Source organism: Dendropsophus ebraccatus, chromosome 13 (genome assembly GCF_027789765.1).
Source record: "Dendropsophus ebraccatus isolate aDenEbr1 chromosome 13, aDenEbr1.pat, whole genome shotgun sequence".
Classification (NCBI taxonomy): Eukaryota; Metazoa; Chordata; class Amphibia; order Anura; family Hylidae; genus Dendropsophus; species Dendropsophus ebraccatus.
The window spans coordinates 78007324-78030595 of NC_091466.1; the positions used below are offsets into that span (position 1 = coordinate 78007324).

General features: G+C 49.7%; 2 protein-coding genes across 7 annotated transcripts in view; one reads left to right on the forward strand and one right to left on the reverse strand.

The window, feature by feature from the left end:
* The window catches only part of EML5 (EMAP like 5), a 108888-nt gene extending 87132 nt beyond the window's left edge, over positions 1-21756 (reverse strand). For 4 of the 6 annotated variants that reach the window (XM_069951232.1, XM_069951231.1, XM_069951235.1 and 1 more), the window contains exon 1: positions 13476-13856. In XM_069951232.1, the coding sequence (XP_069807333.1) occupies positions 13476-13672 (197 nt within the window). In that variant the 5' untranslated portion in view covers positions 13673-13856. Of the gene's footprint in view, positions 1-13475; positions 13857-21461; positions 21601-21651 lie in introns of those variants that run through there. The other 2 variants (XM_069951233.1, XM_069951234.1) reach the window with 2 other exon arrangements.
* TTC8 (tetratricopeptide repeat domain 8) overlaps positions 21444-23272 on the forward strand; it is a 30540-nt gene continuing 28711 nt past the window's right edge. Inside the window, exon 1 of the mRNA XM_069951238.1 lies at positions 21444-21930. Within this exon, the coding sequence (XP_069807339.1) occupies positions 21817-21930 (114 nt within the window). The 5' untranslated portion in view covers positions 21444-21816. The remainder of the gene's footprint in view (positions 21931-23272) is intronic.

Consider the following 23272-nt stretch of genomic DNA (forward strand, 5'->3'; position numbering starts at 1 on the left):
GGGAAAGATCTGATGACGTGCCGCAGCTGATTCCTATCAGCCCAATGACCGGGATTCGGTATTACCTGCTCCTCAGGTCACCCCACCCAAAAACCATCTGAATGTTCCTGGGAACGCTGCGGTACAACCAATATGCTAATCATTACATCCAGAGAAGTGGACACCCAGCTTTCCTAGAAGCAGGACTGGCAAGGTTTCTAGTTCAGTATAGGACGGTCTGTACAACCAATAAAAGGGAGTACGGTTGGGTCTACAAAAATCACACTCAATCACATACTGGGAATAGTAACAGACAGATCTAGACCTCTCCTCGCACAATCGGCACCTCTCCTCTGCACAGTCTCCTCGCACAATCGGCACCTCTCCTCTGCACAGTCTCCTCACACACATGGCACCTCTTCTCTGCACAGTCTCCTCGCACAATCGGCACCTCTCCTCTGCACAGTCTCCTCGCACAATCGGCACCTCTTCTCTGCACAGTCTCCTCGCACAGTCTCCTCACACACATGGCACCTCTTCTCTGCACAGTCTCCTCACACACATGGCACCTCTCCTCTGCACAGTCTCCTCACACACGAAACTTCTCCTCTACACAGTCTCCTCACACACATGGCACCTCTTCTCTGCAGTCTCCACTCACATATTGCACCTCTCCTCTGTACAGTCTCCTCCCACACATCACACCTCTCCTCTGCAGTTTCCTCGCACCTCTCCTCTGCACAGTCTTCACTCACATATTGCACCTCTCCTCTGCACAGTCTCATCACACATATTGCACCTCTCCTCTGCACAGTCTCCTTGCACCTCTCCTCTGCACAGTCTCCTTGCACCTCTCCTCTGCACAGTCTCCTTGCACCTCTCCTCTGCACAGTCTCCTTGCACCTCTCCTCTGCACAGTCTCCTTGCACCTCTCCTCTGCAGTCTCCTTGCACCTCTCCTCTGCACAGTCTCCTTGCACCTCTCCTCTGCACAGTCTCCTTGCACCTCTCCTCTGCACAGTCTCCTTGCACCTCTCCTCTGCACAGTCTCCTTGCACCTCTCCTCTGCAGTCTCCTTGCACCTCTCCTCTGCAGTCTCCTTGCACCTCTTCTCTGCACAGTCTCCTTGCACCTCTCCTCTGCACAGTCTCCTTGCACCTCTCCTCTGCACAGTCTCCTTGCACCTCTCCTCTGCACAGTCTCCTTGCACCTCTCCTCTGCACAGTCTCCTTGCACCTCTCCTCTGCACAGTCTCCTTGCACCTCTCCTCTGCACAGTCTCCTTGCACCTCTCCTCTGCACAGTCTCCTTGCACCTCTCCTCTGCAGTCTCCTTGCACCTCTCCTCTGCACAGTCTTCACTCCAGATCTCCACAATGACCCAGAAGCGCAGAGCATCAGCTGTAACCTGTGCTAATCCCTCTCATCCAGCAGATGTTCTGTCCTGCAGACTGGAGCGCGTCCAAGTAGAACAATCATAAAATCATCGAGTCTGGAGACAAATCGTCATAATTATGGGAAAACAAACAAAAGGGAGAAATATTCTGAACAGTCCGGAAATCTCACACCGCAATTACCTAATATACCACATTACCCAGAATTCTCACCTGCAAGAGTGTCTGATATCAGTGGAGCCCTGCAAGAGTGCCTAATATCAGTGGAGCCCTGCAAAGGAGAGTGCCTGATATCAAAGGAGCCCTGCAAAGGAGAGTGCCTGATATCAGTGGAGCCCTGCAAAGGAGAGTGCCTGATATCAGTGGAGCCCTGCAAGAGTGCCTGATATCAGTGGAGCCCTGCAAGAGTGCCTGATATCAGTGGAGCCCTGCAAGAGTGGGTGCCTGATATCAGTGGAGCCCTGCAAAGGAGAGTGCCTGATATCAGTGGAGCCCTGCAAGACTGCCTGATATCAAAGGAGCCCTGCAAAGGTGAGTGCCTGATATCAAAGGAGCCCTGCAAAGGTGAGTGCCTGATATCAAAGGAGCCCTGCAAAGGTGAGTGCCTGATATCAAAGGAGCCCTGCAAAGGTGAGTGCCTGATATCAAAGGAGCCCTGCAAAGGTGAGTGCCTGATATCAGTGGAGCCCTGCAAAGGAGAGTGCCTGATATCAGTGGAGCCCTGCAAAGGAGAGTGCCTGATATCAGTGGAGCCCTGCAAGAGTGCCTGATATCAGTGGAGCCCTGCAAGAGTGAGTGCCTGATATCAATGGATCCCTGCAAGAGTGTCTGATATCAATGGAGCCCTGCAAGAGTGCCTGATATCAATGGAGACCTGCAAGAGTGTCTGATATCAATGGAGCCCAGCAAAGGAGAGTGCCTGATATAAGCGGAGCCCTGTGAGAGTGCCCAAATCAATGAAGACCTGCAAGAGTGCCCAATATTAATAGAGTCCTGCAAGAGTGCCTGATATCGATGGAGCCCTGCATAAGTGCATGATATCAATAGAGCCCTGCAAGAGTGCCTGATATCTGTGGAGCCCTGCGAGAGTGCCCAAATGAATGGAGACCTGCATGAGTGCCCAATATCAATGGAGACCTGTGAGTGCTTGAAATCTTATTGTAGCTGGACCTCTGAGGCCTCGCTGATCTCAGAAGGGGGCCCTTACTCCGCAAAATCAGTACACTCCACCTATACTAGCACATGGTTGCACTTAACTCCCAGTACTGACTTGACTGAGAGCACTATGGACCACTACAGACCCCAATGGTACTAGTACTTTGGATGACTAGACCCATGGGACTTTTGGCACTTATGCCAGGGCACGGATAGACCCACACAACACTCATTTAAGTTTGGCCTACAATGTGAACATGAAGCGTGGTATTATCTCTGTAAGTGTCTATTACAAGAAGATCTCTCATGTGTCAGCTCTACTCTTCATAGAGTCACTGTCAGCTCCCCCCAGTAAAAACTCTCCTAGCCAATGGTGGGAGGAGATGAGGCCGGGCATATGTCTGGCTTGTATCTCTGTTTTTCTGGGTAATGTGTGAGGGCAGGATTACTACAATTACCCCAAATGCTGTATCCACCATCTCCGTGGTGTCAAACACAGATAGGGAAGTTTGTCCAAGGCAAGTACCCGCTCCCCCAGCTTTGTCTATAGACACCCACTCACCCGGCTGTGTCTAAAACCACCCGCTCCCCCGGCTGTGTCTACAGTCCCCCGATGGTGTCTATATTCACCTGTTCCCTCGGGTGTGTCTATAATTACCCGCTCCCCCGGCTGTGTCTAAAATCCCCCGATGGTGTCTATAATCACCTGTTCCCTCGGCTGTGTCTATAATAACCCGCTACCCCAATGGTGTGTATAATCACCCGCTCCTGCGGCTGCACCTATAATTACCCGCTCCCCCGGCTGTGTCTACAATCCGCCAATGGTGTCTATAATCACCTCTTCCCTCGGCTGTGTGTATAATCACCCGCTCCTCCGATGGTGTCTATAATCACCCGCTCCCACTGCTGTGTTTATAATTACCAGCTCCCCAGATGTTGTCTATATTTACCCACTCCTCCGTGAGTGTTTATCCGTTACATTTGGGTCACCCTGGGTTAAAACATAGAAAACATTTTGGGGACCATTGCCCCTGTTACTGGATGAACAGCTCTGGCGTCTAGTTGCTGGCAGTGTCGGTGTTGCTCTGGTCTTTGGTTGCTGGCAGTGTCGGTGTTGCTCTGGGCTCTGGTTGATGGTAGTGTCAGTGCTGCTCTAGGGTCTGGTTGCTGATGGTGTTGCTCTGGGCTCTGGTTGATGGTAGTGTTAGTGCTGTTCTGGGGTTTAGTTGCTGGCAGTGTCGGTGTTGCTCTGGGGTCTGGTTGCTGGCAGTGTCAGTGTTGCTCTGGGGTCAGGTTGATAGTAGTGTCAGTGCTGCTCTGGGGTTTAGTTGCTGGCAGTGTCGGTTTTGCTCTGGGGTTTGGTTGCTGGCAGTGTCGTTGTTGCTCTGGACTCTGGTTGATGGTAGTGTCAGTGCTGCTCTAGGGTCTGGTTGCTGATGGTGTTGCTCTGGGCTCTGGTTGATGGTAGTGTTAGTGCTGTTCTGGGGTTTAGTTGCTGGCAGTGTCGGTGTTGCTCTGGGGTTTGGTTGCTGGCAGTGTCGGTGTTGCTCTGGGGTTTGGTTGCTGGCAGTGTTGCTCTGGGGGCTGGTGGCTGGCAGTGTTGGTGTTGCTCTGGGGTCTGGTTGCTGGTGGTGTTGCTCTGGGGTCTGGCTGTTGGTGGTGTTCTGGGTTCTGGTTGCTGGCAGTGTCGGTGTTGCTCTAGGGTCTGGTTGCTGTGGTGTCGGTGTTGCTCTAGGGTCTGGTTGCTGTGGTGTCGGTGTTGCTATGGGGTCTGGTTGCTGGCGGTGTCAGTGTTGTTCTGGGTCTGGCTGCTGGTGGTGTCAGTGTTGCTCTGGGGTCTGGCTGCTGGTGGTGTCGGTGTTGCTCTGGGGTATAGTTGCTGGCGGTGTCAGTGTTGCTCTGGAGTCTGGTTGGTGGCGGTGTCAGTGTTGCTCAAGGTTCTGACTGCTGGAGGTGTCAGTAATGCTTTGGGGACTGGTTACTGGCAGTGTCAGTGTTGCTCTGGGGTCTGGCTGCTGGCAGTGTTGCTCTGGGGTCTGGCTGCTGGTGGTGTTGTTCTGGTTGCTGGTAGTGTCGGTGTTGCCCTGGGGTCTGGTTGCTGGCGGTGTTGTTCTGGGTTCTGGTTGCTGGCGGTGTCAGTGTTGCTCTGGGGTCTGGTTGCTGGTGGTGTTGCTCTGGGTTCTGGTTGCTGGTAGTATCGGTGTTGCTCTGGGGTCTGGTCGCTGTGGTGTCGGTGTTGCTCTGGGGTCTGGTTGCTGGTGGTGTCAGTGTTGCTCTGGGGTCTGGCTGCTGGTGGTATCAGTGCTGCTCTGGGGTCTGGCTGCTGGTGGTGTCAGTGTTGCTCTGGGGTCTGGTTGCTGGCGGTGTCAGTGTTGCTCTGGGGTCTGGTTGCTGGTGGTGTCAGTGCTGCTCAAGGGTCTGACTGCTGGCGGTGTCAGTAATGCTCTGGGGACTGGTTACTGGCTGTGTCAGTGTTGCTCTGGGTTCTGGTTGCTGGTAGTACCGGTGTTGCTCTGGGGTCTGGTCGCTGCGGTGTCGGTGTTGCTCTGGGGTCTGGCTGCTGGTGGTGTCGTGTTGCTCTGGGGTCTGGTTGCTGGCGATGTCAGTGTTACTCTGGAGTCTGGTTGCTGGAGGTGTCAGTGCTGCTCAAGGGTCTGACTGCTGGCGGTGTCAGTAATGCTCCGGGGACTGGTTACTGGCAGTGTCAGTGTTGCTCTGGGGTCTGGTTGCTGGCAGTATTGCTCTGGGGTCTGGTTGCTGGCAGTGTTGCTCTGGGGTCTGGTTGCTGGCGGTATCAGTGTTGCTCTGGGGTCTGGTTGCTGGTGGTGTTGCTCTCGGTTCTGGTCGCTGGCAGTATTGCTCTGGGGTCTGGTTGCTGGCAGTGTTGCTCTGGGGTCTGGTTGCTGGCGGTATCAGTGTTGCTCTGGGGTCTGGTTGCTGGTGGTTCTGAGCTCAGGCTCAGATATTATCCTGCTGGATGGAGCTGACTATACACACAGCTGTCTATTACCTTGTATACAGGTTGTATATGTAATGTAGACATAGTGCTGAGTTAAGGAGTGGGATGTCATGTGGACGCAGCAGGTATCATGTTGGCTGACACTGTGGCCACATTGAGTTCATTACTTCTGATCAATCCTGCACTCATCCTGATGGAGGAGGATTACGCTACAGGGACACAATTCTTTTCACAGTAAAATTCAATGCTATGGATTAATATTTACAAACACAATGGATTTCTCTAGCCCCGGCCAACTCTGTGCAGACAGCAGCCAAACATGATGTGGTAGCCGTGTGCCAGGGCCAGGGGCGTGACGGCCGAGAACAATGCACTGCAGCCCGGCCGCAACCCCACTGACCAGCTACCTGCAAGGATTACAGGAAGGAAGATCAATCAGATGAGAGCATGGGGGATCTATAATCACTCCTGGGGTGAAGAGATGAGAGGAGTCCATAAGATCATCTCATAATAAAACAAGTCCATAAGATCATCTTATAATATAACAAGTCCATATTATCATCTCATAATACAGCGGGTCCATATGATCAACTCATCTTGAAACAGGTCCATATCATCATCTCTTAATATAGCGGGTCCATGTGATCATCTCATCACAAGCAGGTCTATATCATCATCTAGTAGTATAATGTGGTCCATATCATCATCTCATAATATAGTGAGACCATATGATCGATTCATTATATAGTGGGTCAATATCATCATCTCATAATATAGTGAGACCATATGATCGATTCATTATATAGTGGGTCAATATCATCATCTCATAATATAGCGGGGTCCATATCATCATCTCCTAATATAACGGGGTCCATATCATCATCTCATAATATAACAGGGTTTATATCATCATCTCATAATATAACGGGGTCCATATCATCATCTCATAATATAGCGGGGTCCATATCATCATCTCATAATATAACGGGGTCCATATCATCATCTCATAATATAACGGGGTCCATATCATCATCTCATAATATAACGGGGTCCATATCATCATCTCATAATATAACGGGGTCCATATCATCATCTCATAATATAACGGGGTCCATATCATCATCTCATAATATAACAGGGTTTATATCATCATCTCATAATATAACGGGGTCCATATCATCATCTCATAATATAACGGGGTCCATATCATCATCTCATAATATAACAGGGTTTATATCATCATCTCATAATATAACGGGGTCCATATCATCATCTCATAATATAACGGGGTCCATATCATCATCTCATAATATAACAGGGTTTATATCATCATCTCATAATATAACGGGGTCCATATCATCATCTCATAATATAACAGGGTTTATATCATCATCTCATAATATAACAGGGTTTATATCATCATCTCATAATATAACGGGGTCCATATCATCATCTTATAATATAACAGGGTTTATATCATCATCTCATAATATAACGGGGTCCATATCATCATCTTATAATATAACGGGGTCCATATCATCATCTTATAATATAACAGGGTTTATATCATCATCTCATAATATAACGGGGTCCATATCATCATCTTATAATATAACAGGGTTTATATCATCATCTCATAATATAACGGGGTCCATATCATCATCTTATAATATAACGGGATCCACAGGATCAATTCATAATGAACAGTGTCAATATGATTATTTCTTGTAGGATCCAGCAGAAATAAATGGTCATTCCAGGATCCCCAAGCTAATGATCATCGCGGAGCGATCCATCCGATCAGTTATAATCTTTAACCCCACCCACTCATTTCTACAGATCTGTTCATCCTGCACAAAATAACACAACTTGATGTCATACTGCTGAGACCCCCAGCACTTGGCTCTAGTCCTTGGGGGGACCCTGCAGCGCCTCCACTGAAGAAATTATGTGTGGTGTCCCACTAGGGGTGTTGCAGTTATATACACCCTTCGCAAAAGTCTGTACTTCTTGTATTATTATTGAAGTAAAAGTAGTACTAAAAGTTAGCTGTCGCTGTATTCTGTATGTATATTTGGAAGCTGCACAGCTGAAGGATCACAAAGGGTTATTGTGTTTGTGTTAACAGAATCTGTAGACCAGCAGGATTTCTGCTTTCTTCTCTCCTATAATCTCCCTCCTTTCTTCTTCTATTGCACTCTTTTACCCACTCACAGTGCACCTTACACGCTGTGAAGGAAGTTAGTCCCATGGGTGGGGGAGAAGCAAGGGTCTTTCGTTCTAGACGTTGTGGAGGAAGGATACTCAATAGGATACTCCACAGTGGTCCTATTTGGGCCCTAGCCCTCTGCCAGGTCCTCGAACCCCAAAAGGCAATCTTAGTCAGTACCCCGCATGGGAAAGACGCAAGACAGCACATTGCTACTAACCTCTTTACCAGTGACTATCCAAAGCTCCTCTTAAGAGAGGACTAGCTAGAGATAACCTCAACCCACGCAGAGGACAAGGAGCAGTCACAGTGCAGGACAGTATCCATACCAGGTGGAGCAAAGTTGCAGTAGCCTATGGACTCCATCTCGCAGCCCGGGTGTCAGAAAGGGAACCCTTAGCATTCCGCTCATCCCAGGTAACAAGGTCTGGGGCCTGTGTCACCCATTAGGAAGGTTCAGCCGAGTCTAGTGGGCATAAGGTGGTGTGAAGACTGAAGTCAAAGATGAATACACGGGCACAGGTGTTCTTCTTCTTCTAAGTATTCTACCTCATCCTCCAACATCCTGGCAGAGCACATTACTACATGGGTTGAGACTCTCATGGCATCCTCCTCTCTGCTACTCTACCTATCGTATTACTCAGCACAACCAACACGACTATATCCTACACTGCAGCTCTACTACAGATCTGGTCGTTCTCTTATCAAGTGTTGGAACTTTGTCAAGTGTGTTTCAGAGACTTTAACTCAAGGAACTTTATACTATCGCTTCTGTGTTACCTGCTGCACCTTATTTCAACAGTCTGTGCTTATTCATCACCACCTGCACAGCGTATACACCGCAACCTTGGGACATCTCCCCTTTCTGTGGCTGGCGGGTCCTATCATCCGGGAGGGTCATTACACCGCTCTGACCATCCGTGACTACATCATCCCAAGGGACCCGACAGGACACTGACCACAGGTGAGAAGGGTACAACCGACCTGATAATATAAAAGCAGACGTGCCATCACACCTGTGTGCCCTCCAGGACCTGGCGTCACGTGACAACATAACAAGGTCCGGCTGTATCTCGGCCATCCACCACCGGAGTGGCGTCACACTACAACACCTAGCAAGTGACCAGCCGCTCCTCCGATATAACATCACACCGAGGGTACACCACATATGTATCACCGGGGGTACACCACATATGTATCACCGGGGGTACACCACATATGTATCACCGGGGGTACACCACATATGTATCACCGGGGGTACACCACATATGTATCGCACAGAACTTATTGAAGTGAACACATGATCTATGAGAATGTCCTGTATGTGCTTGGTCCCCTCCCCCAAAGCAACGGATGACCAGGGGACCCCAATAATAACAGGGACCAGACACCCGACACCATGGCTTTATATCACTCTCTCAGCATGCAATGGTGGGCGATAGGGGCAGGTGGGTGACACTGGAGGAATGTAGAGAACATTACTCCTACTGACTCTCATCATGGAATGACACTACTACTCCTAGCATCACTTATTGCTTCTTACATTAGATCTTAGATGATGAGGTAAGTAGTGAGGCAGGCCTGGCAGCAGGTCACAGGCGGTGTGGCCCCTGGGCAGTAAGCTGATCTGTACGGGGCTCTATGGGGCGGTAACTCTATATAGTGGAGCTGTCCAGGCTCCCGGTGCTGATCCCGCACAGCAGCTGTGAGGATGCCACATGTAATATGTATAACAGGGACAGCAGGGAGGCAGTCATACAGCGCTACACATCATCCATATACAGATTGCACACATCATACAAACATTCACTATGTCGTATACACATCCTACATGTCATATACACATCATACATATCACATCGAACATCACACATATCTTATACACACCACACATGTAACAAACACATCATATACACACATCATATATACCTTATAGACACACCGCACATCATCACATCATACATCATATACACACATCATATATACCTTATACACACCGCACATCATCACATCATATACACACATATCTTATACACACCGCACATGTAACATAAACACATCATACATCATATACACACATCATATATACCTTATAGACACCACACATCATATACACACATATCTTATACACACCGCACATGTAAGATAAACACATCATACATCATATATATCTTATACACAAATCACACATATCTTATACACACTGCACATCCTCACATCATACATATAATATAAACAAGTAACACACCATATATACATAAACTTACACATTATACATATACACACACACACATCACACATATCGTACATGCTATAAACACAAATCTTATTCGTATATACACATCATACGTATTATCCACACACATAATACGTATCACATAAATCACACATTACACTCACCGGCCACTTTATTGGGTACAGCTGTTCAACTGCACGTTACCACTTAATTTCTAATCAGCCAATCACATGGCGGCAACTCAGTGCATTTAGGCATGTAAGTCAAGACAATCTCCTGCAGTTCAAACCGAGCATCAGTATGGGGAAGAAAGGTGATTTGAGGCCTTTGAACGTGGCATGGTTGTTGGTGCCAGAAGGGCTGGTCTGAGTATTTCAGAAACTGCTGATCTACTGGGATTTTCACGCACAACCATCTCTAGGGTTTACAGAGAATGGTCCGAAAAAGAAAAAACATCCAGTGAGCGGCCGTTCTGTGGGCGGAAATGCCTTGTTGATGCCAGAGGTCAGAGGAGAATGGGCAGACTGGTTCCAGCTGATAGAAAGGCAACAGTGACTCAAATAGCCAACCGTTACAACCAAGGTAGGCAGAAGAGCATCTCTGACCGCACAGTACACAGTATGGGCTACAGCAGCAGAAGACCACACCGGGGGCCACTCCGCTCAGCTAAGAACAGGAAACTGAGGCTACAATTTGCACAAGCTCATCGAAATTGGACAGTAGAAGATTGGAAAAACGTTGCCTGGTCTGATGAGTCTCGATTTCTGCTTGAACATGACAATGAGGTCACTGTACTCCAATGGCCTCCACAGTCACCAGATCTCAATCCAATAGAGCATCTTTGGGATGTGGTGGAACGGGAGATTGGCATCATGGATGTGCAGCCGACAAATCTGCGGCAACTGTGTGATGTCATCATGTCACTATGGACCAAAATCTCTGAGGAAGCTTCCAGCACCTTGTTGTATCTATGCCACCAAGAATTGGGGCCGTTCTGAAGGCAAAAGGGGGTCCAACCCGTTACTAGCATGGTGTACCTAATAAAGTGGCCGGTGAGTGTATATATACAGCTTACACTATACCACAGACTACATTATATTACACCCTATAATATACAGCTTATACTATATACCCAGACTACAGTATATACCACCCTATAATATACAGCTGATACTATATACCCAGACTACAGTATATACACCCTATAATATACAGCTTATACTATATACCCAGACTACAGTATATACCGCCCTATAATATACAGCTTATACTATATACCCAGACTACAGTATATACCACCCTATAATATACAGCTGATACTATATACCCAGACTACAGTATATACACCCTATAATATACAGCTTATACTATATACCCAGACTACAGTATATACACCCTATAATATACAGCTTATACTATATACCCAGACTACAGTATATACACCCTATAATATACAGCTTATACTATATACCCAGACTACAGTATATACCGCCCTATAATATACAGCTTGTACTATATACCCAGACTACAGTATATACCACCCTATAATATACAGCTTATACTATATACCCAGACTACAGTATATACACCCTATAATATACAGCTTATACTATATACCCAGACTACAGTATATACACCCTATAATATACAGCTTATACTATATACCCAGACTACAGTATATACCGCCCTATAATATACAGCTTATACTATATACCCAGACTACAGTATATACACCCTATAATATACAGCTTATACTATATACCCAGACTACAGTATATAAGACCCTATAATATACAGCTTATACTATATACCCAGACTACAGTATATACCACCCTATAATATACAGCTGATACTATATACCCAGACTACAGTATATACACCCTATAATATACAGCTTATACTATATACCCAGACTACAGTATATAAGACCCTATAATATACAGCTTATACTATATACCCTGACTACAGTATATAAGACCCTATAATATACAGCTGATACTATATACCCTGACTACATTATTACAGGATATTCTTGGGGGTAGGTTACCACTATTAGGGGGTCTCTCCACCGCTGAGGACACTCTTGGGGGTAGGTTACCGGTATTAGGGGGTCTCTCCACCGCTGAGGACACTCTTGGGGGTAGGTTACCACTATTATGGGGTCTCTCCACCACTGAGGACACTCTTGGGGGTAGGTTACCACTATTAGGGGGTCTCTTCACCGCTGAGGACACTCTTGGGGGTAGGTTACCGGTATTAGGGGGTCTCTCCACCGCAGAGGACACTCTTGGGGGTAGGTTACCGGTATTAGGGGGGCTCTCCACCGCAGAGGACACTCTTGGGGGTAGGTTACCGGTATTAGGGGGTCTCTCCACCGCTGAGGACACTCTTGGGGGTAGGTTACCACTATTATGGGGTCTCTCCACCGCTGAGGACACTCTTGGGGGTAGGTTACCACTATTTGAGCATCTCTAGGACATTCCCCCTGACTACCTGCAGCGCTCATCACCTGACAATGTAATCACTGAGGCCTCAGAACTTGACAATCTCATCTTTGTTCCCTCAGAACCTGATGTCATGTGACCCCAGCACCTCATGATGTCATCACTAACCCCCAATACCTCGTGATGTCATCACTGTGCCCCCAGCACCTCATGTCATCACTGTAACCCCAGTACCTCGTCCTCATGTCATCACTGCGCCCCCCCAGTATCTCATGATGTCATCACTGTGCCCCCCAGTATCTCATGATGTCATCACTGTAACCCCAGCACCTCATGTCATCACTGTAACCCCAGCAACTCATGATGTCATCATTGTGATCCCCAGTACCTCATGATGTCATCACTTTAACCCCCAGCACCTCATGATGTCATCACTGTGCCCCCCCATATGATGTCATGGCTGTACCTGATGATGTGATCACTGTGCCCCCCCCCCATGATGTCATGGCTGTACCTGATGATGTCATCACTGTGCCCCCCCCATATGATGTCATGGCTGTACCTGATGATGTCATCACTGTGCCCCCCATATGATGTCATGCCTGTACCTGATGATGTCATCACTGTGCCCCCCCATGATTTCATGTCTGTACCTGATGATGTCATCGTTGTGTCCCCCCCCCATATGATGTCATGGCTGTACCTGATGATGTCCTCACTGTGCCCCCCCATGATGTCATGCCTGTACCTGATGATGTCATCACTGTGCCCCCCCCCATATGATGTCATGGCTGTACCTGATGATGTCATCGTTGTGCCCCCCCCCATATGATGTCATGGCTGTACCTGATGATGTCATCACTGTGCCCCCCCATATGATGTCATGCCTGTACCTGATGTTGTCCTCACTGTCCCCCCCCCCCCCCCCCCATATGATGTCATGGCTGTACCTGATGATGTCCTCACTGTCCCCCCCCATATGATGTCATGCCTGTACCTGATGATGTCCTCACTGTGCCCCCCCCCCCATATGATGTCATGCCTGTACCTGATGATGTCATCGATGTGCCCCCCCCCCCCCCATATGATGTCATGCCTGTACCTGATGATGTCATCGTTGTGTCCCAGGTAGAATTTCTGCTTGTGCTCCCGGGTGTTGTAGACCACCCCGACCCCCGCCACGAAGTAGACGATCTCCTTGGCCGCCGTGTAGTAGAGGTTGTTGCGGCACTGGTGGCCCCGGTAGCCGTACACCCACTCCAGCCGGAGGTGGCAGCTGGGCGCCGTCCTGTCCGCCATGTCCCCGGGGTGATCTCCTCATACAAGGCGGGCAGAGGTGCGGGGACGTGGCCGCATCAATGGGGGGACGAGGGGACGGCTCCGCTTCTTATCCGAAGGCGATGGGGGAGCCTGGGCTGCGGGCGCCGGGCATGGTGCTGTCCCCGGTGCTGAAGCTCGTGGCGCGGCCTCCGCCTCCTCCGCCTCCCGCAGTGGGCACTGAGCTCCGGAGCCCCGGACCTGGCTGCTGACACGGGAACGCCTCCTGCTCAGCGCTGATTGGCTGTCCCACACGACTGGCGTCTCTACGGGCCAATCACAGGCGGGGTTAGTGGCCGGACTCTAAATTAAAGAGATCCCGTCCTGAGGGCTCTGTGGCCGCTGGATACCTGAAGGCTTAGTACCGGGAGCGGCCACCGGGGGCGCACCTGAGCTGCCAGATATCAGTGTATGAACCACAGGTCGCAGCAATCCACTGCAGCCCGGGTCATAGGCGCCAAAGTAACTGCACAGTATATTGGTCACCAACCTCCTATACTATATAGGGAGCCACCTGTCCCAGGACAACATCCCAGCCTGCTCCAGGGGTAATGGATGGCTACCTGTCACTCTGCTTACTGTAAGTGAATGGAAACCTCCATAGCAATACCTCAGCTACACACAACTACTACAACTCCCATCATGCTCTGTGACCTGTATCTCACAGCAGAATGGGGTCGGAGGACCGCACATAAGGGAACACTCATCTAGCTGATACACTGTAACAAACCCTCAGCTGTGGACTAGTAGGTCAGGATAGGCTCCTCCAGCCTCTGGCTTGTTCCCATTTACTGACAGCCGTCAGAAATCTACAATAGAGGTGGTGTGGACAGTGCGAGAGACGGGGGAGGGCGGGGAGGGTGACTACTCCCACAGGAGCTGATGTGGAGGCCATATTGGTTATCGCCCAGCTTTCCCAGGAACTGATAACTTAGTGCTGTCCAGTAACAGTGACCCTGGCCTTATAGAGGGGACAGGGAGAAGCTGCGACAATTCTATCCCCGCAGGTGTAGTCACTTGGTTTTACGCCACCTCTCGTCTTATCTTACACCAGTATTTTGCACTAAACTTGTTGCACGCTCCATAATTCCCGGTCACCTCTGCGCAGTCTGAACGGAGACGCCGCCAGGGCCCCCGGGGACGGGTGACCTCAATAATGAGGATTATGTGATTGCGTTCTTCCAGTTTCTCTCTTCTCTTGGCTTTTAATAAAACGGATCAGATGGGTCATGTGACAAGTCATGTGACACTCAAAGAAATCAGTCTGAGAGAGGATGGGGGGATCTGGGGCACAAGGGGGATTCAGTATGACCAGGTTTGGCTGTGGTGACTCCTCATACATTCAGCTTGCTGTCACTGAATGGTAACACACAAAGACTGAAATCCAACCAGATGGGTTTTCCGTCTCTCATAAAGGGAATAGGGCTGAGCTGCAATACCACCCTCAACCTGCCAACTGATGTGGCGCTGTTTTAGGAAGAAAGACGCTTATTATTGCAGTGAAACATGCAGAGCTCCAGTTCTTTGCAGCTGAGCTCAGACATGCGGCTCCCTCTTAGGTGGATGCAGGGAGGTAGGTGCATTGGCGGCTCCCCCCCAAGGTGGGTGCATCTGTGGCTCCCCCTCAGGTGGGTGCAGGGAGGTGGGTGCATTGGCGGCTCCCCCTCAGGTGGGTGTAGGGAGGTAGGTGCATCCACAACTCCCCCTCAGGTGGCTGCAGGGAGGTGGATGCATCTGTGGCTCGCCCTCTGGTGGGTGCAGGGAGGTAAGTGCATCCATGGCTCCCCCTCAGGTGGGTGCAGGGAGGTAGGTGCATCCGTGTCTCCCCCTCAGGTGGGTCCAGGGAGGTAGGTGCATCCGTGTCTCCCCCTCAGGTGGGTGCAGGGAGGTAGGTGCATCCGTGTCTCCCCCTCAGGTGGGTCCAGGGAGGTAGGTGCATCCGTGTCTCCCCCTCAGGTGGGTGCGGGGAGGTAGGTGCATCTGTGTCTCCCCCTCAGGTGGGTGCGGGGAGGTAGGTGCATCTGTGGCTCCCCCTCAGGTGGGTGCAGGGAGGTAGGTGCATCTGTGGCTCCCCCTCAGGTGGCTGCAGGGAGGTAGGTGCATTGGCGGCTCCCCCTCAGGTGGCTGCAGGGAGGTGGGTGCATCTGTGGCTCCCCCTCAGGTGGGTGCAGGGAGGTAGGTGCATCCGTGTCTCCCCCTCAGGTGGGTGCAGGGAGGTAGGTGCATCCGTGTCTCCCCCTCAGGTGGGTGCGGGGAGGTAGGTGCATCTGTGGCTCCCCCTCAGGTGGGTGCAGGGAGGTAGGTGCATCCGTGTCTCCCCCTCAGGTGGGTGCGGGGAGGTAGGTGCATCTGTGGCTCCCCCTCAGGTGGGTGCAGGAAGGTAGGTGCATCTGTGGCTCCCCCTCAGGTGGGTGCAGGGAGGTAGGTGCATCCGTGTCTCCCCCTCAGGTGGGTGCGGGGAGGTAGGTGCATCTGTGGCTCCCCCTCAGGTGGGTGCAGGGAGGTAGGTGCATCTGTGGCTCCCCCTCAGGTGGGTGCAGGGAGGTAGGTGCATCTGTGGCTCCCCCTCAGGTGGGTGCAGGATGGTAGGTGCATCCGCGTCTCCCCCTCAGGTGGGTGTGGGGAGGTAGGTGCATCCGCATCTCTCCCTCAGGTGGGTGCGGGGAGGTAGGTACATCCGCGTCTCCCCCTCAGGTGGGTAGGTGCATCTGCAGCTCCCCCTCAGGTGGGTGCAGGAAGGTAGGTGCATCTGCAGCTCCCCCTCAGGTGGGTGCAGGGAGGTAGGTGCATCCGCAGCTCCCCCTCAGGTGGGTGCAGGGGCGTAGGTGCATCGGCAGCTCCCCCTCAGGTGGGTGCAGGATGGTAGGTGCATCTGTGCTTCCCCCTCAGGTGGGTGCAGGGAGGTAGGTGCATCTGTGCTTCCCCCTCAGGTGGGTGCAGGGAGGTAGGTGTATCTGTTGCAGCATGCATGCTGCCATTATACATGAGCCTGTCCCTTAGAGCTGTCCACAGGCTGTGCAGGAACATTGCTGTGACATGTGGTGCCCTGGGGGCCTCCCTGGTGCCTGGTATAAAGGGGAACTGCCACCTTTTCTCTTGCCGCCATCTCATTGTGATGACTACAAGTGTGACATGTGGAAGGAGAGGCCGCTCCCTGCATCCAGTGCTGCAGAGGGGACGGTGACAGGAGGCGGCATGCAGCTTTGTATAATCTATGAGCGGCTCAGAATAAGAGCTGCCCCAGATTCCTGACTGCCGGCCGGCCACATATTATCAGCCTGTGACTAATGGACATGGGAAATGCACCGGGGCCCCTGAGAGCCACCCATCACTTATGGATGTGAATGCATCTAGGATATCTCTATAGTGATGCAGTGTAAGACTGCATGCAGGAACCCCCAATCTGTGTTTTTTGCAAAACCACCACTATATAATGGGAGTAGTAGTTTTACAACCACTGGGGAGCTGCAGGTTGGGGCCCATGCAATGATTTGCTGATGCAGCTGATCACCACCCGAGCATGATGGGAGATGTAGTTCTGCAACTGCAGGAGAGCCACAGGATGGGAACCATGTATAGACAGCTTCTGGTTTCGGGGGACATGATGAATAATGGCCCTATGCTCGGTCCTGCCCCCTGTGGCTGCCTGGTTGCCTGTACAGGGAGTCGGGCTCAGCATACAGATGAGGACTCGGGGGTCATTTACCGATCCCCCACCTCTTAATTCACTTAACCCAATTGCTTGATGGCTCCGGGGATTACAGATATAAGTGACTGGGGAGGAGGCTGATTGATAATCAATACCAGTACAGGAAGCCTATTCATAGCAGTGAGTGATCAGTGGAGCAGGAGCGCAGATACATGACAGGCGGCTGCTGATCCTGGGTAAATGGGGCTCTAGAGTATTGTCAGATAATTGCAGAAACTGCGCCAATCCTGCCCTGACCGATTACATGGAAGGAAGGACGGATAGAGAGCCGGACCCCCAGCACAGACCCCCTGGGAGGATCAGTTTATATTTAATATTGATCAGTATTTATAGCCATATTCAGGAATGAAGCCGGGACAAAGGAAACTAATATATATAATATCAAAGGAAGATGAGAGCTCTCCCTGTGTGAGGACCCAATCCTGGTAATGGCTAAAAATGCTAACTCTGAACTTGGAATCTGTGACATAGTGTACATAGCTAGTCCTGCTCTGTATCCAGTGTAGACAATGCTCTGTGAGCTCCAGACTGATACATTGTACATAGCTAGTCCTGCTCTCAGCTGTATCCAGTGTAGACAATGCTCTGTGAGCTCCAGCCTGATACATTGTACATAGCTAGTCCTGCTCTGTATCCAGTGTAGACAATGCTCTGTGAGCTCCAGACTGATACAGTGTACATAGCTAGTCCTGCTCTCAGCTGTATCCAGTGTAGACAATGCTCTGTGAGCTCCAGACTGATACATTGTACATAGCTAGTCCTGCTCTCAGCTGTATCCAGTGTAGACAATGCTCTGTGAGCTCCAGACTGATACATTGTACATAGCTAGTCCTGCTCTCAGCTGTATCCAGCGTACACAATGCTCTGTGAGCTCCAGACTGATACATTGTACATAGCTAGTCCTGCTCTCAGCTGTATCCAGTGTAGACAATGCTCTGTGAGCTCCAGCCTGATACATTGTACATAGCTAGTCCTGCTCTCAGCTGTATCCAGTGTACACAATGCTCTGTGAGCTCCAGCCTGATACATTGTACATAGCTAGTCCTGCTCTCAGCTGTATCCAGTGTAGACAATGCTCTGTGAGCTCCAGACTGATACATTGTACATAGCTAGTCCTGCTCTCAGCTGTATCCAGTGTAGACAATGCTCTGTGAGCTCCAGACTGATACATTGTACATAGCTAGTCCTGCTCTCAGCTGTACCCAGTGTAGACAATGCTCTGTGAGAGTGATGCATGTGTGCCCTGTGTGAGAGTGATTCATTTGTGTCCTGTGTGAGAATGATGCATGTGTGAGAGTGATGCATGTGTGTCCTGTGTGAGAGTGATGCATGTGTGTCCTGTGTGAGAGTGATGCATGTGTGCCCTGTGTGAGAGTGATGCATGTGTGTCCTGTGTGAGAGTGATGCATGTGTGTCCTGTGTGAGAGTGATGCATGTGTGTCCTGTGTGAGAGTGATGCGTGTGTGTCCTGTGTGAGAGTGATGCGTGTGTGTCCTGTGTGAGAGTGATGCGTGTGTGTCCTGTGTGAGAGTGATGCGTGTTTGTCCTGTGCGAGAGTGATGCGTGTGTGTCCTGTGCGAGAGTGATGCATGTGTGTCCTGTGTGAGAGTGATGCATGTGTGTCCTGTGTGAGAGTGATGCATGTGTGTCCTGTGTGAGAGTGATGCATGGTGTAGCTTCCTTGATACTGCAGAAAGGGAACCCCACAATTCTTGCACAGGGACCCCATGCTGTCACTGCCCCCTCACATTTCAAGTATTTTCTATGGAGCACCAGTTTACAGCTGGCAGTGCCAGGTGATAATATGGGCGCCCTAAGATCCGGCCTGAGTGACAGTGATAAAGATCTCATCAGGGAGATCAACATGTCTGCGGCTGAAAGGAGCCATCACATCCCATCAGGAGGCAGGCAGAGACCCCCGGCCCCTGCACCGCACTGACACTGACTGGCAGCCGAGTGATGGAATCATCACATACTGCTCCATCCTCATACAAACCCACAGGAGGGGAAGACAGAAGGGATCATGGAGGCAACCGGCCATCCAGGACCCCCCAGACCCCAAACAATCACCTTACTGTCCTCAACCAATTCTCTGCACAGCAGCGCTCCACTGTATGGAACATGTTAATCCTGATCCTCCTGGTTCATGAATGTGATGAAGGAGTACTTCAGCAAAAGATCAACTGGTTCCAGAAAGTTATACAGATTTGTAAATTACTTCTCTTTAAAAAAAATCTCCAGTCTTCCAGTACTTAGCAGCTGCTGTATGTCACACAGGAAGTGGTGTTTTCTCTCCAGTCTGACACAGTGCTCTTTGCTGCCACCTCTGTCCATGTCAGGAACTGTCCAGAGCAGCAGCAAATCCCCATAGAAAACCTCTCCTGTTCTGGACAGTTCCTGACATGGACAGAGGTGGCAGCAGAGAGCACTGTGTCAGACTGGAAATAATAATACACCACTTGCTGCAGGACATAGAGCAGCTGATAAGTACAGGAAGGCTTTGGATTTTGAAACAGAAGTAATTTACAAATCTATATACATTTCTGACACCAGTAGATTTGAAAAAAATCATTTTTTGCTGAAGTACCCCATCAACAATAAACGAAGTAAACGAGAGCTACCTGAAACTGTTCACCATATTACACAGAACAATAGTCGTTAGTTACGATCATTTACAACATGTGATCCCAGCAAATGAACGAACAATGTGGAATTAGGGTCCATTTACACGGAAAGATTCTCTGCCAAAGATTTGAAGCCAAAGCCAGAGATGGATTTGAAAAGAGGAGAAACCTCAGGCTTTCCTTTATGACCTGATCTCTGTTTATAGTCGGTTTCTGGCTCTGGCTTCAAATCTTTGGCAGATAATCTGTCAGATAATCATCGGCCAAATATCGCTCGGTGGAATAGAGAAAACGATCAGCCGATGATCGTGTCATCGGCTGATCGTTTATTTAGGGCCAGACCTAAAATCATTGGTCCCCCACTGTGCATCGCTATGGTGGAAAAGCGGTGCGCGGCAGGCGACCAACGATTTGAGAAGCAGCAGCATACATTACCTGGCAGGGCTTCTCCTCCACTCCGTCTTCCTCCCCGAGTCCCGTGGTGCAGCATCAGCAGCTCCGGAGCGGCCTGACTGAGCAGTCAGACCGCTTAGCCAATCACAGGCCAGGACTGCCGCAGGGACCCGGGGAGGAAGACGGAGCGGAGGAGAAGTCCTGCCAGGTAATGTATGGCACAAGGGTAACAATGTCCCTGCAGCCCTCGCTCAACGATCCTCGGGCCGTGGAATAGGCCCTGTAAACGAGCAGCGATCTAGCAGATTGGCGCTCGTTTACATCGTTGATCAGGCCCTCCTCGGCCCGTGAAATAGGACCCTTACTCTAACAATGATTTTGGGTTCAGCATGAAAGATGTGATCAACGATATGTGAACAATTTTTCGATTGCTGCCTGCATTCACACAGAACGTTTCTCGTTTAAATTCAAACAATATAACGTTTTTTCGCATGGTAATCGGCTTGTGTAATAGGGCCCTTAGAGTGGTGGGGTCCCCTCAGTGGAATGGCTGCCGGGACCCCCAGTTGTGTCTAAGCATATAGGACAATGGCCTCCTGCAATGTCCTTCCTCTTATCTAACAAAATGCGGATGCTGAGGAAGAAGAGTAAAGGGAACGGTGCCAAAGATGGCCGCCCTCACTGGTGGTGGGCTCCCTCTCCCCGGGCTGCCACCTATCCGCCTTCCTCCTGACCTGAGAATCTACAGTAAGATCACTGATCCCGGGTATTGTCACCACTGGTGCTCAATTTTTTTTATTTTTTTATTATCCTTGTAAGAATTAATATGGGCGCTATGGATCGTTCGCGCCTTCACCTTGTACCAATCTACATCTGCGCAAATTACTAAAATTCCTGGAGCTAATGTGTAATATACAGCGCAGCCATTGGTTGATATCCACAGCAGCCAATCAGATGTCAGCTCTTTGTTATGTGCAAGTTAGAAAATGAAAGCAGTTCTCTGATAGGTTGCTAGGGGTAACACATTGACTACAGCGTTACATACTGATAAGAGGCCTTCATAGCGTCTCCTCTCATGGCTATAGGGTTCGGGCTGCCCGCGGCTTCTCTTCAGTTTCTCCATGTTTCAGCAATAAGAAACTAGACAGGAAAAGGAGAAAATACCAACATTATCTAATCTGCAGGAGCCGTGACCGCAATCAGGCACGGGCAGGACAGCCGCAGCCAGGACCCACCTCTCCCATCAGGCAGCGCGGCGGGCAGCCCTCACAGGCTGAGGACCCAGCGGTTGCTACGCTGAGGACGCCGAGCTCGCGCCGTTGTCAGGGTGACGGGGCCTGGTCCTGCGCCGCATCCTCGGCCTGTCCCGGTGGCTGTGCTCGGGGATCCTCAGCAGGAGCATGGGGCTGGACATGGACCCTCTCCTCCAGGCTTGGAGCTATTTCCGCCGCAGAAAGTTCGAGCAGTGCTCCCAGGTGTGCGGCCGGATCCTGGAGAAGGAGCCCTATGACCAGGTGAGGGGCGGCGGCTGTATCTAAGCCTGACTGTCAGCTATAGGATGTCATAGAGACCGCACAGCTGGTGTATCTAAGCCTATCATGTGTGATACTGGCTAATAAGCTGTGCTACTGTATGCTGAGCTGATGTATCTAATACTGTGTACTGACTGAGTTGTTTCTAAATCTGCAATGTGTGATACTGCCTGCTGAGCTATGTATCTAAGCTTATATGGTATGCTGCCTGCTGAGCTATGTATCTAAGCCTATTATATGGTATGCTGCCTGCTGAGCTATGTATCTAAGCTTATTATATGGTATGCTGCCTGCTGAGCTATGTATCTAAGCCTATTATATGGTATGCTGCCTGCTGAGCTATGTATCTAAGCTTATCATATGGTATGCTGCCTGCTGAGCTATGTATCTAAGCCTATTATATGGTATGCTGCCTGCTGAGCTATGTATCTAAGCCTATTATATGGTATGCTGCCTGCTGAGCTATGTATCTAAGCTTATTATATGGTATGCTGCCTGCTGAGCTATGTATCTAAGCTTATTATATGGTATGCTGCCTGCTGAGCTATGTATCTAAGCTTATTATATGGTATGCTGCCTGCTGAGCTATGTATCTAAGCTTATTATATGGTATGCTGCCTGCTGAGCTATGTATCTAAGCTTATTATATGGTATGCTGCCTGCTGAGCTATGTATCTAAGCTTATTATATGGTATTCTGCCTGCTGAGCTATGTATCTAATCTTATTATATGGTATTCTGCCTGCTGAGCTATGTATCTAAGCTTATTATATGGTATGCTCTCTGCTGAGCTATGTATCTAAGCTTATTATATGGTATGCTGCCTGCTGAGCTATGTATCTAAGCTTATTATATGGTATGATGCCTGCTGAGCTATGTATCTAAGCTTATTATATGGTATGCTGCCTGCTGAGCTATGTATCTAAGCTTATTATATGGTATGCTGCCTGCTGAGCTATGTATCTAAGTCTATTATATGGTATGCTGCCTGCTGAGCTATGTATCTAAGCTTATTATATGGTATGCTGCCTGCTGAGCTATGTATCTAAGCTTATTATATGGTATGCTGCCTGCTGAGCTATGTATCTAAGCCTGTTATATGGTATGCTGCCTGCTGAGCTATGTATCTAAGTCTATTATATGGTATGCTGCCTGCTGAGCTATGTATCTAAGCTTATTATATGGTATGCTGCCTGCTGAGCTATGTATCTAAGCTTATTATATGGTATGCTGCCTGCTGAGCTATGTATCTAAGCTTATTATATGGTATGCTGCCTGCTGAGCTATGTATCTAAGCTTATTATATGGTATGCTGCCTGCTGAGC